The 18,002-nt window shown below is 44.7% G+C and overlaps 1 protein-coding gene across 2 annotated transcripts in view; it reads right to left on the reverse strand.

The window, feature by feature from the left end:
- Positions 1-18,002, reverse strand: part of mcc (MCC regulator of WNT signaling pathway) — a 183,291-nt gene that overhangs the window by 49,849 nt on the left and 115,440 nt on the right. For both annotated transcript variants that reach the window (XM_078214653.1, XM_078214654.1), the window contains 3 exons: positions 15,321-15,463; positions 3,273-3,415; positions 1,538-1,701 (listed from right to left, as the gene is read on the reverse strand). In XM_078214653.1, coding sequence (XP_078070779.1) covers positions 1,538-1,701; positions 3,273-3,415; positions 15,321-15,463 — 450 coding nt within the window. The remainder of the gene's footprint in view (positions 1-1,537; positions 1,702-3,272; positions 3,416-15,320; positions 15,464-18,002) is intronic.

The following is an 18,002-nucleotide window of genomic DNA, read 5'->3' on the forward strand; positions in this document are numbered from 1 at the left end:
GAGGATTGGAGGATAGCTAATGTGGTCCTGTTATTTAAGAAGGGTAGGAAGGATAACCCGGGAAATTATAGGCCGGTGAGCTTGACGTCCGTGGTAGGGAAGTTGTTCGAGAGGATTCTTAGAGATAGGATGTATGCGCATTTAGAAAAGAAACTCATTAACGATAGTCAGCATGGTTTTGTGAGAGGGAGGTCATGCCTCACTAACCTGGTGGAGGTTTTTGAAAAAGTGACTAGAATGGTTGACAAGGGAAGGGCCGTGGATGTCGTCTATATGGACTTTAGTAAAGCGTTTGACAAAGTCCCTCATGGTAGGTTGGTACAAAAGGTTGGATCTCATGGGATAAAGGGGGAGGTGGCTAGATGGGTGGAGAACTGGCTTGGTCACAGAAGACAGAGAGTGGTAGTGGAAGAGTCTTTTTCCGGCTGGATGCCTGTGACTAGTGGTGTTCCGCAGGGCTCTGTATTGGGACCTCTGCTGTTTGTGATTTATATAAACGATCTGGAAGAAGGTGTAACTGGGGCGATCAGTAAGTTTGCGGACGACACGAAAATGGCTGGACTTGCAGATAGTGAGGAACATTGTCAGAGGCTACAGAAGGATATAGATAGGCTGGAAATTTGGGCAAAGAAATGGCAGATGGAGTTCAATCCAGATAAATGCGAAGTGATGCATTTTGGTAGAACTAACATAGGGGGGAGCTATACGATAAATGGCAGAACCATAAAGGGTGTAGATACGCAGAGGGACCTGGGTGTGCAAGTCCACAGATCCTTGAAGGTGACGTCACAGGTGGAGAAGGTAGTGAATAAGGCATATGGCATGCTTGCCTTTATAGGACAGGGCATAGAGTATAAAAGTTGGGGTCTGATGTTGCAGTTGTATAGAACGTTGGTTCGGCCGCATTTGGAATACTGCACCCAGTTCTGGTCGCCACACTACCAGGAGGACGTTGAGGCTTTAGAGAGAGTGCAGAGGAGGTTTACCAGGATGTTGCCTGGTATGGAAGGGCTTAGTTATGAGGAGAGATTGGGTAAACTGAAGTTGTCCTCACTGGAAAGACGGAGGATGAGGGATGACCTAATAGAGGTTTATAAAATTATGAAAGGCACAGATAGGGTGAACGGTGGGAAGCTTTTTCCCAGGTCGGTGGTGATGTTCACGAGGGGTCATAGGTTCAGGGTGAGGGGGGGGTGCGGGGGGAGAGGTTTAACACAGATATCACAAGGACGTATTTTACAGAGGGTGGTGGGGTCCGGGAATGCGCTGCCGGGCAAGGTGGTGGAGGCGGACACACTGGGAACGTTTAAGACTTATCTAGATAGCCACATGAACGGAGTGGGAATGGAGGGATACAAAAGAATGGTCTAGTTTGGACCAGGGAGCGGCGCGGGTATGGAGGGCCGAAGGGCCTGTTCCTGTGCTGTATTGTTCTTTGTTTCCTCGAAGCTGTTCTTAACAAAATTAAGATGGCAGTGTGAAAGCTGTTAGATGAAGTGAAGGGCCAAAACATTTGATGAATCAAGTGAATGAATACCTTTATAGCCAAATCACAGTGCTCACTGGCTGTGGTAAGTTGTTCAATGTGTCTGTCCACTTCTGCCACTGATAGACTGCAACTGCTCTTTTTCCTTCCACAGACTACATTCTCCAGTCCAGTCAATACCCTCTGGAGCTCGGAGTTGAGGTCACTACAGTTGTCTAACATGAAAAAAACCACATTATACATATTCAGTTTCATGGTTACTGCTGGCTATAAAAACACTTCACTGGAATTTCAGTCTCCTGTACTATTTTACAAGCCTCAAAGCAAACTTCTGAAACAATATTAACAATGTTAGATCTCTTCACATTCAAGTCTTGATCCTGAGCCTATGATTCCTCAACTCAATGGAGCTTCCTTTCCATTCAATTATTTATTGTTGGCCTGCATTTTTGAGAGAATAAACCTGATGGCAGTTACACCAGATCATATAAATATAAACTTAACAGATATTAGTGCCGTTTAGACTGAAACAGTCATTGGCGGATTATAAACAGACTCAAGAGGTATGCTGTTCACATCCAATTTTCCAAGCTTAGCCAAGGGAGCCTGGTTCTTCAAGGCTGAGGCAAGGGAGCTAGGTAGGGACAGTGAGGTTGAATGGTTCCTAGTAACATATGATGCAGGGCATGAGACTGCTGAAAACTTCAGCCATTTTAGCAAGAGGTTCGGAGCTTTCATGCTTATTTTTTAAATCTAACTCTTTAATAAAACAAAATCAGAAAATCTAGTCATCATAATCAAATGTATCATTTATATTTTATATAAAAGCTTGCAAGATGGTATCTGCATTTGGAGGGGTTTTGATGTAGTAAAGTTCAATTGATTTGCAGATACAATCCAACTTCCTCAACAGCAAATTCAAACAAAAGCCTCCATCAATAAAACGCTTTTAACATCAAGGAAAATATGCCAAAGGACTTTACAAATGGAAGCTGGCAGGAAAAGGAATGCAAACGACAGAGGGAAAGATTAGCAAGGGATGACCAAAACCTAGCCAAAAAATATGTTTTTTGAGATAATTGTTAAAGGAGCAGAGATTTGTAGATAAGTAGAGGGTTTTTTTTAAGAGGGGGGAGCAGTTTACAGATTGCTGTGTGTTGAACAAATGACAACTTGTGAAGGATGAGAGGACATTGGAATAAATCTAGAGGTAACAAAGAATGAAGATGATTTTCAGCAAGAGGGCAGCAATGTTGCACAGCTGGAAATTGGTGTTATTGGTGATGGGAAGGACATGAGGCTTGGTTCACTCACTGTGGAACTCAAATTGTCACAGTCCAACTTACTGAACAATTTATAACTCAAACTATAACTTGCTATTTAAAGTACTACCTTTCACTCCTAACATTATGGCAATTCTCAAACAACCTCATTGGTCATATTAATGGAGAGTATTGCTATTAAGACATATCTTTTGTTTGTATTATGTCTTGTACAATTCTTAGGCATTCATATGGTTAAAATATTAAAAGCAAATTGCTGCGGATGCTGGACTCTGAAACCAAAAGAGAAAATGCTGGAAAATCTCAGCAGATTTGGCAGCATCTGTAAGGAGAGAAAAGAGCTGACGTTTCGAGTCCAGATGAACCTTTGTCAAAGCATTTTCTCTTTTGGTTAAAATATTAAACCTATAAGCTGGTTTGGGCATTTGGGTTGCTGCTAAATTTGGAAGAGGCGAATTTTAGGAACCTCTGGAATAAAACATCTTGAGGTGTGATCATCTTACCTATATCTGCAGAGACCATCATTGACTGGTTCTCAGGCACAGAGACAGAAGTTTGATCCTGATCCATACTTCGAGAATCATCATTCGCCTCCTGCTGGCTATGGCTAAGTTCTGAACGCAACTCGGAACACTCATCATCTTCCCTGTGGAAGAAAGGAATAAGCCATTTAGAACTGCATCAAAATGGAGGTAACTGCGTTTCAGACTTTTAGACTAACTTTTCTGAACTTAAAATATTTATTACTACTACAATTAAATTAAAATAAATCCTTCTAAAGATGACTTTCAATATACAGTTCAGTAACCATGTAAAAATGAATATCTACACTGACCATATATATTTTAGGTAACTGTAAAAAATGACTGAAAATAAGTTTTCTGAGGCAACCTTCCAACACAGTTTAAGTTTAACCAAATTCTACTTCATTATTTTTTTATTTTAGAGTCCATATATTCCTTCCATAGTGCTAGCATAATCAGCCTAGTTAATAATAGAATCATAGGATTCTTGCAGCATGTACCATATTGTCTATGGCAGCACTCTACAAGAGCAAATTACCAAGTGCCTTTCGCCATAACCTTGCAAATTTGGCCTCTTGAAACTGTCTCCACCATACTCTCAGGGAATGCATTTCAAACGTTAACCACACGATGCATGAAAAAGTTTTTGCCACTGCTTTTTTTGCTAATCACGTTAAATCTGTGACCTTTAGTTCTCAATCTTTTAACCAATGGAACTTTCAGCTGGAGTGTCTCAAGATAGTGCCCTAGGCCCAACCATCTTCAGCTGTTTTATCAATTGTGGCCAAACGGGCCATCTAAAATGACGATTTGTAAAGCACTCTGGGACAATTGGGCAAGAACTAAAACGACAGGCTGCAGCCTAAAAGACAGAGATAAACAGGCTGCAACCCGGACGTGTGAATACACAGGATATGGGTCAACTCCAGGGCAAAAGGGACTTTCTGGTCAAACTGGGTTGTTTACCAGACATAAGGGTGCCGTAACCCCTTATTTGGGAGGGAGGTGTGAACTCTACGTGCCCCCAGCACCTGCAGACATGACCGTTGAGGACACACCCAGAGATTGGTGTGGCAGCACCCGATTGGACTTTATCGATCAGGGTGATCAAGTTCTGATCGATTGATTGGCAATGGCCAAAAGGAGCGTGAAACCCAACGGGGTATAAAACAGTGCTGCGCAACTAAGAATCACTCCCTCTCTCTGACCCCACGAACAAGCTACAACACTGGTGACCATCGCCAGCGACGACCAGCACGACGAGAGCCACCACACCCAAGAAGGAAGGAAGACCAGAGCGCCAGACCAGACCAAAGGACCAGACTACGCAGAGGATGACCGAGACCAGCGCACAGATAAAGGCCAATATCTGCTTGGGTACTTGCCAGTCACGCAAAGTTAAGTCACGGTCTTGTATTGGACTTGAACTCTAGTATTTTCTGTAAGATAACTTACTGTTGGTTGGGTGGGTGATTATTGATTGTGTGTCTTAAATAAATATTGGTTGTACTAACAAGACGTCTACTCGCAGTTATTTGTCCACCGTATAAGGATTAAAACAGACTGTGCGGCAGGCACAACAATTGGCGACTCCGCCAGGACATCGACAAGAAGTAACTTTGTTGCTCCGATATCGAATCCCGCAGAATCTATATTAAACAATTATTTAAAACTCAGAGCCAACAGGTGTAAACTCCTTACTGGACAAATAACTGCTTCCGGGAAATTGTTTATTGTGCATGCATTGTTACTAACAAGGAGGATAGGGTAAACTCCATAGGTTTACATTAGAATCCGGAGGGATTAGGACCGGAACATAGCCCAAAGCCGTACCCGCAGTCCGATCAACTCCCTACCCCTTGTCGTTGAATATAGAATGGCAGGAAACAGCACAGAGACAGAGAAGTGTCCCATATGGGAAACAAAAATCAGGGAATTTATTAAGAAGGGTGGCCCCTATGGGCAGAATCTTGTGTCAATACTGAGACAGGACCGGGATCCCTAGGGCAGAAATATTGGGATGATCTAAGGGAAGTTCAGGGAAAACGGGCAGACAAAAGTGAGAAAGAAATTGCCATTGTGAGCTGCTTCGGACAGCTGCTAGGAACAGAAAAAGAATTAAACACAGTTCGTAAGGAACTGGAGGAATCGAAGCAGGCACAGGAGGAAAAGGAGGAGAACAGCAGCAGGAGAGGATAGAACAAATAAGAACTGAAAAGGAGGAGATTAAGAAACTAAAGGAACAACAGCAGGAGAGGATAGAGCAGATAAGAGCCGAAAAGGACAGAGAGGTGGATGAATTGAGAACCAACCAGGCAAATTTATTACATCTGGGCAATTTTCAAACCCAGTATGAGAGAGCCTACCAAGACACCCAGCGTGCTGTCTTGCCCAAAGGTGAAGCCGAGCAGGCAGTAGCATGATTGGAAGCCAAGTGCACTGATCTGCAGGCGACAATAAAAGCGCTACATCAAGCCAGTAAAGAACAGAGACAGGCATCCGCTGACCACTCCAAATGCCAGCGAGAAATTTCACGGCTGGAATCCCTATTATTGGTTCAAAATGGATCTTTGTGTACCTTCGGGACAGTAGAGGAAGAGGAGATAGAGGATGCGGATTGGGGAGAGTTAAAGGAGAATGCTAGACTTTACGTTACGCAAACCGAGGATTGGGGTCCACCACCATCTTTCCCAGGGGAAGTCATACCCACTGCGCCCCCAGATTCACCTCCAGTACCGATGCACCCAGTGACGACTGAACGTCGGGTAGGAGCGTCTCAGGGCCCAGCTGTTACACATACAACCGCGTTTACAGTGGCACAATTGGCCGAAATCGCAAATAAAATCACAACCTTTGAGCCATCGCCCCATCGGCTGATCCACAGTTTCTTTGAGGATGTTAGGCAGCAGAAGATAATGCATTGGCGAGATGAAAGGGAAGAGGTGAAGCTGATAGTCATGTGCTTAAGCAAGTCTGTACGGACTGCCCTGCCAGCCCCTCAAAATGTCGGGGAAATTAAGGAAGCGATATTGACCGCGGTAGGATTTAATAAAGGGGATCCTGTAGATGGGTTAAATAAATGTAGACAGAGGAAAGGGGAATATCCGACTGCCTTTGCTGGTCGTTTATGGATCCACTTCACGGGAGTATATGGGGAATTAGATCAGGCTAGATTGAATGAAGCTGATTCATCCAAATGGGCTAGGACATTAGTCTCACACACCACAGAGGAAGGCAAGAAAGCCTGCGCTAATTTTGACCCCGCAGAGACCACACACAATGAAGCATGGGTTCTCCGACGCTTAGCTCGTGTCTGGGAACAGGAAGTTCAGGGAGCCCCAATGTCATGGTCAGAAAGGGAGACGAGAATGCTTCCGATAAGGGCTAGCCAGGGTCCAATATGGAGAAACGAGGGTAGAGGGGATCACCAATACCAGAGAGGTACAGCTCCACCTCACAAAGCAGCCCCGGGGAGAGATAGATGGACATGTTTTAATTGCGGGCAGCCAGGACACTTCACTCAAGATTGTAGGAGACCCCCACCACCATATACACGGTCCCCGAGACTACCAGGACTACCGGCTCCACCAGTTAGGGCAGCTCCTAGGTACGAGAGAGAACACCGCCCACCACCGATGGAAGGTCCTGGTCACCCCATGCATACCGTAAGCACGAGCCCATCACTGTATCCAACTGTCCCCGCCTATGGAACTCTAGATTGACGGTGCCCGGCCTCTCTAACCTGGGTCTGTAGCACCAGGTGGGATAGCGTAGGGAGACCCCTAGTTAACGGTGAGGTAAGAGGCCACCTCGTAGAATTCCTTTGGGATACCGGAGGCTCCCAAACTACCCTAAATGTATCAAAATTAAAAACAGACATCTCTTGGCCAACTACGGGCACAATTACACTCAGTGGATTCACAGGACACATGCAGGAGGGACGCATTACAGCCCCTGTACAGGTCCGCCTAGGTAACATGGTGTGTGACTATCCGGTGGTGTTAGTTGACCTTCCCCCAAGCGCTGAACACATCCTGGGGTCCGATTATATGAATAAATGTAATCTTTCATTCGATCCAGCTAATCAATGCATTTGGCAAATGGCTACGATTAGCAGAGCGCCATCAATCATTCCAGTCGGGACATATGCTAATAGGATTAGCACAATAAGGGAATTCTAGTTTGATCCCTTAACGATTAGCAGTGATCCAGCCATCAGGGAGGTGCTTCAAAGAAGCAATGGGGTATTTGCGCGGCATAAACATGATTGTGGCCAGATACCTGGGGAGGTGTTAATTGAAGGGCCGGATCCGAAATCATAGAGACAATACGGTTTCCCCAGACAGGCAGAGGGGGAGGTAGCCAAAGTAATTGATAGTCTATTACAACAGAGGGTGTTGAGACGAGTGGCATCCACAAATAATGCGCCGATATGGCCCATGAAGAAGGTAGATGGATCATGGAGGTTAACAGTCGACTACCGGGAATTGAATGTTACCCCACTCGCGGCCTCCACAGTAGCCACAAGCCCCGTCACCATGATGAGACAGGGAGCCCAGGCAAAGTTTTTCACGGTACTAGATATTAGTAACAGCTTCTGGTCCATCCCTTTAAATCGGTCTTGCCAGTACAAGTTTGCTTTTACCTTCCAAGGACAGCAATACACTTGGACTTGTTTACCACAGGGTTTCCATAATTCCCCGTCCATCTTTCACAGGCGACTAGCTACCGGACTAGAAAAGTTTTCCCAACCCGAGTGCTTGGTCCAATATGTAGATGATTTATTGTTACAGACTAACACCAAAGAGGAGCATATAACATTGCTGGATGAATTACTCGCACTGCTCCACTCATTAGGCTGCAAAGTCAACCCAAAAAAGACCCAAATTCTGCAACCCAAGGTTATATACCTAGGTACAGTGATTACCCATGGGAAGAGGGAGATCGAACAGTAAAGGATAGACTCCATAGAGCACCTTTCACTGCCCCGAGATGCGAGTGCCCTCCGACCTTTCCTAGGTCTAGTAGGGTACTGTCAGAACCATTTAGACGGCTTTGCAGTGACACCTCAGATACTGAACGAGTCTATGCCCATATTCTGCAAGATCTGGTCAACATTCAGGCTTGAGCTGACAGGTCATAAGCAACATTCATGCCACACAAGTGCGAGGCAATAACCATCTCCAACATGACAAAATCCAACCATTTTATTTTCCCATTTAATGGTATTACCATTGCTGAAACTCCCACTATCAACTTCCTGAGGGTTACCATTGACCAGAAACTGAACTGGACCAACCAGATAAATACTGTGGCTACAAGAGCAGGTCAGAGGTTAGGGATTCTGCAAATAATTTTTTTTATTCTTTCACAGGATGTAGGCTTTGCCGGCAAAGCCAGGGATGTACTTCAGAGGCTGTATAAGGCTCTGGTCAGACCCCATTTGGAGTATTGTGAGCAGTTTTGGGCCCCGTATCTAAGGAAGGATGTGCTGGTCTTGGAAAGGGGAGATTCACAAGAATGATCCTGGAATGAAGAGCTTGTCATCTGAGGAACAGTTGAGGACTCTGGGAATGTACTCGTTGGAGTTTAGAAGGATGAGGGTGGATCTTATTGAAACTTACAGGAAACTGCGAGGCCTGGATAGAGTGGATGTGGAGAGGATATTTCTACTAGTAGAAAAAACTAGAACCAGAGGGTACAACCTCAGGCTAAAGGGACGATCCTTTAAAACAGATGAGGAGGAATTTCTTCAGCCAGAGAGTGGTGAATCTGTGGAACTCTTTGCAGCAGAAGGCTGTGGAGGCCAGGTCATTGTGTGTCTTTAAGACAGAGACAGATAGGTTCTTGATTAATAAGGGGATCAGGGGTTATGGGGAAAAGGCAGGAGAATGGGATGAGAAAAATATCAGCCATGATTGAATGGCAGTGCAGACTCGATGGGCCAAGTGGCCTAATTTTGCTCCTATGTCTTATGGTCTTATTTGTTGCCATCCTTAATTGCCCTTGAACTCTGGCTTGCGAAGCCATTTCAGAGTGCATTAAGAGTCAACCAAATTGCTGTGGGTCTGGAGTCACATGTAGGCCAGACCACATAATCTTGGCAAAATTCCTTCCCTAAAAGACAGAAGTAACACACTTCCTGACACACGAAAGCCTGACCACCATCTACAAGGCACAAGTCATGGGTGTGACGGAATACTCTACTCCCAACAACACTCAAGCAGCTCAACGGCACCCAGGACAAGGCAGCTCTACGCCACCCAGGACAAAGCAGTTCGCTTGATTGGCACTCCATCCATGACCTTCAATATTCATTCTCTCTACTGCCAAAACACAATGGAAACAGTGTGCACGTTGACAAGATGCACTATAGCAACTCACCAAGGTACCTTCAACAGCACCTTCCAAACCCGTGACCTCTATCGTCTGGGAAAAACAAAGACAGCAAATGCATGGGAGCACCACCACCTCCAAGTTTCCCTACAAGCTACACACATCCTGACTTGGAACTATATTGCCTTTCCTTCACTGTTAATAGAACATAGAACATAGAAAGCCACAGCACAAACAGGCCCTTCGGCCCACAAGTTGCGCCGATCACATCCCCACCTCTAGGCCTATCTATAGCCCTCAATCCCATTAAATCCCATGTACTCATCCAGAAGTCTCTTAAAAGACCCCAACGAGTTTGCCTCCACCACCACCGACGTCAGCCGATTCCACTCACCCACCACCCTCTGAGTAAAAAACTTACCCCTGACATCTCCTCTGTACCTACCCCCCAGCACCTTAAACCTGTGTCCTCTCGTAGCAACCATTTCAGCCCTTGGAAATAGCCTCTGAGAGTCTACCCTATCCAGACCTCTCAACATCTTGTAAACCTCTATCAGGTCACCTCTCATCCTTCGTCTCTCCAGGGAGAAGAGACCAAGCTCCCTCAACCTATCCTCATAAGGCATGCCCCCCAATCCAGGCAACATCCTTGTAAATCTCCTCTGCACCCTTTCAATGGCTTCAACATCTTTCCTGTAATGAGGTGACCAGAACTGCGCGCAGTACTCCAAGTGGGGTCTAATCAGGGTCCTATAAAGCTGCAGCATTATCTCCCGACTCCTAAACTCAATCCCTCGATTAATGAAGGCCAGTACGCCGTACGCCTTCTTGACCGCATCCTCCACCTGCGAGGCCGATTTAAGAGTCCTATGGACCCGGACCCCAAGGTCCTTCTGATCCTCTACACTGCTAAGAATGGTACCCTTCATATTATACTGCTGCTTCATCCCATTGGATCTGCCAAAATGGATCACCACACACTTATCCGGGTTGAAGTCCATCTGCCACTTCTCCGCCCAGTCTTGCATTCTATCTATGTCTCGCTGCAACTTCTGACATCCCTCCAAACTATCCACAACACCACCTACCTTGGTGTCGTCAGCAAACTTACCAACCCATCCCTCCACTTCCTCATCCAGGTCATTTATGAAAATGACAAACAGCAAGGGTCCCAGAACAGATCCCTGGGGCACTCCACTGGTCACTGACCTCCATGCAGAGAAAGACCCCTCCACAGCCACTCTCTGCCTTCTGCAGGCAAGCCAGTTCTGGATCCACAAAGCAACAGCCCCTTGGATCCCATGCCCTCTCACTTTCTCAAGAAGTCTTGCATGGGGGACCTTATCGAACGCCTTGCTGAAGTCCATATAGACCACATCCACCGCTCTTCCTTCGTCAATGTGTTTGGTCACATTTTCAAAGAACTCAACCAGGCTCGTAAGGCACGACCTGCCCTTGACAAAGCCGTGCTGACTACTTTTGATCATACTAAACTTCTCTAGATGATCATAAATCCTGTCTCTCAGGATCCTCTCCATCAACTTACCAACCACTGAGGTTAGACTCACCGGTCGGTAATTTCCCGGGCTGTCCCTGTTCCCTTTCTTGAATATAGGGACCACATCTGCAATCCTCCAATCCTCCGGAACCTCTCACGTCTCCATCGACGATGCAAAGATCATCGCCAAAGGCTCCGCAATCTCCTCCCTCGCCTCCCACAGTAACCTGGGGTACATCCCATCCGGTCCCGGCGACTTACCAACCTTGATGCCATTCAATAGTTCCAACACATCCTCTTTCTTTATGTCCACATGCTCGATCCTTTCTGTCCACCGCAAACCAGCAGTACAACCACCCAGATCCCTTTCCACCGTGAATACCGAGGTAAAGTATTCATTAAGCAGCTCCGCCATTTCTAACGGTTCCGCACAAACTTTTCTCCCTTCACCTTTTAAGGGTCCTATGCCTTCACATCTCATCCTTTTACTCTTGACATATTTGTAGAAAGCCTTGGGATTCTCCTTAATCTTACCCGCCAAGGCCTTCTCATGACCCCTTCTCGCTCTCCTAATTTCCTTCTTAAGCTCCTTCCTACATCCCGTATACTCCTCTAAATCCTTAACACCTCCTAGCTCTCTGAACCTTCTGTACGCCTCTCTTTTCTTATTCACCAGGTTCATCACAACCTTCGTGCACCACGGTTCCCGTACCCTACCAACACCCCCCTGTCTCATCGGAACGTTGTCATGCAGAGCTCCAGACAAACATTCCTTGAAAATCCTCCACTTTCCTTCGGTACTTTTCCCCAAGAATGCCTCCTTCCAATTTACCCGTCTAATATCCTCCCTGATGACACTGTATTTCCCTTTACTCCAGAGAAACACTTTCCTAGCCTGCCTGATCCTATCTCTTTCCAATGCTATCGTGAAGGAGATAGAATTATGATCGCTATCCCCAAGATGCTCACCCACCGAGAGATCCTCCACCTGTCCAGGTTCATTAGCCAGCACCAGATCAAGTACAGCCTCTCCTCTAGTAGGCTTATCCACATACTGTGTCAGGAAACTCTCCTGGACACACCTAACAAACTCCTCTCCATCCAAACCCCTAGCCCTAGGGATATTCCAATCTATGTTTGGGAAATTAAAATCTCCCATCATGACAACTCTGTTATTCCTACATCTCTCCAGGATCTGTTTCCCCATCTGCTCCTCAACATCTCTGTTACTATTGGGCGGCCTATAGAAAACACCCAGCAACGTTACCGACCCCTTCCTGTTCCTAACCTCCACCCACAGAGACTCCGTAGTCAATCCCTCCACGGCGTCCACCTTCTCTACAGCCGTGACACTATCCCTGATCAACAGTGCCACTCCCCCCCCTCTCTTGCCTCCCTCCCTGTCCTTCCTGAAACATCTAAAACCCGGCACCTGAAGCACCCAGTCCTGTCCCTGAGACATCCAAGTCTCCGTAATGGCCACCACATCACAATTCGAAGCAGCAATCCACGCTCTAAGCTCATCCACTTTATTCACTACACTCCTGGCATTTGCCAGGTCAAAATCCTAGAACACTTTACCTAACAGCACTGGACGACAGTGGCTCAAAAAAACAGCTCACCACGACCTTCTCAAGGACAATTCAGAATGTGCAATAAAAATGTGGGCCTAAACAGCAAGACCCACATCATATGACAGAAATTTTTTAAAAATATTAGTATGGATGGACGACTGGTTAGCCAACAAGTAATAGAGAGTAGGCATAAATAGGCCACTTTTGGGTTGGCAGGATTTCACAAGTGAAGTGCCACAGAGATCAGTGCTGGGGCCTCAACTATTTATAATCTATGTCAATGATCTGGATGAAAGGAACATGGTTGCTAAATTTGCTGATGAGACAAAAGATAGATAAGAAATTAGGTTGTGAAAAGAACATAAGGGATTTACAAAGGGATACTGACAGTGTAAATGAGTGGACAAATGGAGCATAATGTGGGAAAATGTGAACTTGTCCACTTTGGCAGGAATAATAGAAACGCAACATATCATCTACATAGAGAAATTGCAGAACTCTAGGTAAATATCTGGGTGTCTTGGTACATAAATCACAAATATCTGCATACCAACTTAGAAATTCTATGATTTCTAAGTTGGTATGCAGATATAGCGAGTGATTAGGAAGACAAATGGAATGTTGGAATTTATTGCAAGGAGAACAGAATGTAAAAATACAGATGATTCAAAGGGTAATAATTGATAGATGATTTTGCGAATGGAGAATGGCTTCTATTTCCATAGGGCTCAGTCTTGGGGCCCTTGCTGTCTGTTGTATATATTAATGATTTAGACTTAAATGTGGGAGGCATGATTGGGAAACTTGCAGCTGACACAAAAATTGGCCATGTCATTGATAGTGAACAGGATAGCTGTCAACTCCAGAATTATATTAATGGTTTGATTGAATGGGCAGAGAAGCGGCAAATGGAATTCAATCTGGAAAAGTGTGAGGTAATGCATTTGAGGAGGGCAAACAAAGCAAGGAAATACTTAATAACTTGGAAAATGAAGGATTGAGTAAGTGAGACAACTTGGAGTGAATGTCCACAGGCCCTTGAAGATGGCAGGTCAGGTGGAGAAGGTGGTCAAGAAAACATGTGGAATGCTTTCCTTTACTGAACAAGTATTGAATACAAAAGGAGTGATGTAATGATGTAAACATATACGTTTAGGATTAGGCTGTTTAGGCCACAGCTGGATTTGTGTGTACAGTTCTGGTCACATTTTAGGAGGATATAATTGCTCTGGAGGGAATGCAGTAGAAATTTACAAGAATGTTGTTTGGGCTTGAAAATTGCAGCAAAGAAAAGAGATTGGATAGGCCAGGGATGTTTCCCTTCGAACAGAGGAGGCTAAGAGGTGACCTAGTTGAGATGTAAAAAAATGAGGGGCCTTGATAGGGTAGACAGGAAAGACTTGTGTTCCCCGAGCTGAGGGGTCAATTACCAGAGGGCATAGATTTAAGGAGATTGGTGGAAGTATTAGAGAGGACAGAAAGAAAACCTCTTTCATCCAGTGAGTGGTGGGCATCTGGAATTCACTGTCAAAGTTGGTGGTTGAGGCTGAAATGTTCAACTCATTTAAAAGGTACCTGGATCTGCATTTAAATTGCGTAAGCTGCAAAGCTATGGACCAGGTACTGGACAGTTCCTTTTTCCTCTGCTGAATGGCTTCTTTCTGCACCATAACTTTTCTATGGTTCTATGTTGCGACAGTTACACAGAGCATTGATGAGATCATATTTGCAGTACTGTGTAAAGTTTTGGTCAGCTTATTTAAGAAAGGACATAATTGTGTTAGCAGTTCAGAGAAAGAGTACTCGACTGATTTCTGGGATGAAGGTATGATTGGAGAGGTTGGGCCTGAATCCAGTGGCATTTAGAAGAATCATCCTATTGAAACACAAGATCCTGAGGTAGCTTGACAGAGTGCATGCTGAAAGGACGTTTTTCATTGTGGAAGAGACCATAACTACATTCTGCACCCTTTCCTTCTCCCCTACGTACTCTATGAATGGTATGCTTTGTCTGTATAATAGGCAAGAAACAATACTTTTCACTGTATACCAACACATGTGACAATAATAAATCAAATCAACAATTTAAAAGTAAGGGGTCTCCCATTTAAGACTAAGATGACAAGAAGCCTTTTCTCTCGGAGGGTCATTAGTCTGTGGAACTCTTCCTAGAGAGCCGTAGGGAATGATCAGTGAATACCTTTAAAGTAGAGGTAAATCATTTCTTGACTAACATCGAGGGCATTGGATGTAAGCAGGATATCAGCAATGAGGCCACAATCAAGTTATTATCTTACTGAATGTCAGACAGACATAGATCTATCCATCAGTTGAAATCCCTTCACTAGGTGTTTTTGTTTTCCTGTATAAATATAATATACAGCCTCAGAGGGCAGAGCTAACAGGAGAAATTGGAAAAAAAGGTTAACATCCAGAAAAAAAACTCAACTCCTATCTACAAATAAAGCATCATAGCCCCTTAATGTTAACAACCCACTAGCAATCTCTCAGTGTAATTAAAAATGAGCAATAAATGCAGCCTTATCTATATTGTCCATGTTCCAAGAACAAATTAAAAACACTCCTGTATTTTTTACACGCTATTCAAATTTAGCTTACCTTATTGTTATTCCCTGTAGCCTGTCAATCTTCTTATTTAACTCTGCAATTATACTGTGGAGTTCAGTGATACGTTCTTCATAGCGTAAAGTTGCCCTCTCCTGAGTCTCTTCATGTTCCCGCATTAAATGAGATTGTTCGCACTGAAAAGACAATTATGGGAAAAATTGAATCAAGGTTGCCCTTTGTTAGTCTAAAAAAATGACGTTGGAAATACTCAGCAGGAAAGGCAGCATGTATGGAGAGAGAAACAGAATTAACATTGCAAGTCTATGACCTTTTATCAGAACTGAGCAAAGTCAGAAATGTATTAAGTTTCAAAGTGAAAGAGGGGACGTGGGGAAGAACATCAGGGAAGGTCTGTGATAAAGTGGAGAGGAGAGATTAAATGACAGAAGGTTTCATGATATAAGACTGAAGGGAATGGTAATGGGACAAGTAAAGAAACAAAAGATATGCCCAGGTGGTGTGAATGGCACAATAGCTGCCATCCAAATGCAAAGTAAAGAAAATAAGAGGCCAATGAGAGAGAAGAAACAAACCAAAAAGAATAAAACAAAATGGGGAGGTCATGATTTAAAGTGGAACTCAATGTTGAATCAAGAAAGCGAAGGTGGAGAATTAAAATGACAGGCAACTGGAAACTCAGGATCACACTTGTAAATGAAATGGAGGTGTTCTACAAAACAATCACCCAGTGTGATGATCCAGCAGCAGTTCGTGAACATGCCTGGGAACAGCCCATAGAGCACAGTCCTGCGTTACAGAGCTGCTCGAGATAAACCTTGACAAATACCATTACATCTCTCTCCAGACGTTCTATTGAAAGGCACATTCCACAACGAGGTGTGCCATTGTCTCCTCCCTCCACAGCTGCTCCAAGGGCAGCATGCAGTGGCACAGAGACTTTGAGCGTGCATGAAGGATTTGACGGGTGTGCCCTTCTCACCATCAGCCAAGCTAGGTCTTGGCGTTTGTTTGAAAGTTCTGATGACAAAGCGTTCTGCTAAATGACTGACAATCTGCTCAGGGAACTATCCAACAGAATCCACCATCTCCTTTTCCCTCCAGGCCTTGAAACATGTAATATTATGCTTTGCTTCATCAGGCTGCCTCATTTATAGCTATGCCTAGTACTGCTCCTGGCATACTCTTCAAGACTACTTACTGAAATAGAGTTGCTCCCTTGTCTTGATGGAAATGATAAAACAAGGGACTTGCTGGCCCACAAGTTTGCAAATTGTGATCGAATACAATTTTGTTGCTGCTGATGGTCCATAGAATCTCATGGATATCTAGGTTTGAGCCATCAGATTTGTTCTGAACTTATTCCATTTAGCACAGTGGTTGTGCCACACAATACAGTGTCCTCACTGTCAAGGTGGAATTTTGGCTTCAAGGACAGTGTGGTGGTAACCACCACTGAAAGCCTGACAGAAAGCTGTGCCCAGTGTCAAGAGCCAAAGCTGGAGTCCTGCACCAGAGCTTGGAGCCCATCCTTTAAAGAAAATTGAATAGATAATCATCTTCACCAGTACATGTGTGGAATCCATGATGATGCTGCATCTGAGGCCACATGTCACTCAGATCTTTTGATGGAAGCTGCTTACACTGCAGTAGAAGCTTGGACTGTTGCTATCACAGGCGTGGATACTACTATTCAACAGGTGAAGGCTGAACAAAAAAATTTAAATTTAAAGATGCCTCAATCAGCTAGGCACCACGTGGAAAGCTCAGAACAGGCAGAGGTGTGGTCTAGTGATCCATGACCTCCAGGATTGTTACAGAAATACTGATATTTTTCCATGAGCATGGATAAAAACTTGAAATGTGGAAGCCAAGTTTAAATCTAGCCGGACTCTGCAATTTGCAAACTGCAGAGCTGGAACAGCCAGTTTTCATGCAGACAGGCCTTGGGTAATCAGCCTCCATCAAAACCAAACAGGCCTGCAACTGCCTGGCCAGGTGCTAACGGCCACACTGTTTCAGAATGAACTGTTGTTTACACCCCCGTGAACCTGCTCCGTTAGAAGAATGCTACGGAGACTTGGTGGCACCCTGTTCTGCAGGAGGCCAGAGACATAGCATGACTAGAACAGCACTTGATAGTTGAAGTTTAAAAATCATGTTCTGTGGCCTCCTAATATGGAGCATAGTCATCTCATTGGATCTTCCTGCCCCTGCTCGATGCTAGTATTGGACATAGGCCACAGATTCTTTGAAAAGGGCGCGAAGAGGGGGATAAAAGGAGTCCTGGCTCCCTCTGTTTTTTGTACCTTCTTCAACGTCTCCAGACAGCACCTTCGACTGGCAGCCGAGCAGCACAGCAACCAAATCCTTGAACCTCATGGCGAGTCTCAATTAGACTGATCAGATCCAAAGACCAGAATCAGCCCTCGACGAGAGGGAAAGTCCAAATGAACAACTGCAGATCTTGAAACATCAGCCAATGCTCAAAGATTGAAGAACAGCCTGTCCCAACCTTACTGAATGGGTACTACCAGTCTTTTCAGACAAACTAATTAAATACAGTGATAGGGACCTGTGGATAGGGTATAGCGAATCCTCAGAAGCGCCTGTCAGAAGTAGATACATAGTGTAGCTTTGAGATTTACGACTGTTTCCTGAAAGAATCCTGTGAAGAGACTGAATATTGTCTTCCCTTGATAAAGTGTTCAATTA

Source organism: Mustelus asterias, chromosome 6 (assembly GCF_964213995.1).
Source record: "Mustelus asterias chromosome 6, sMusAst1.hap1.1, whole genome shotgun sequence".
NCBI lineage: Eukaryota > Metazoa > Chordata > Chondrichthyes > Carcharhiniformes > Triakidae > Mustelus > Mustelus asterias.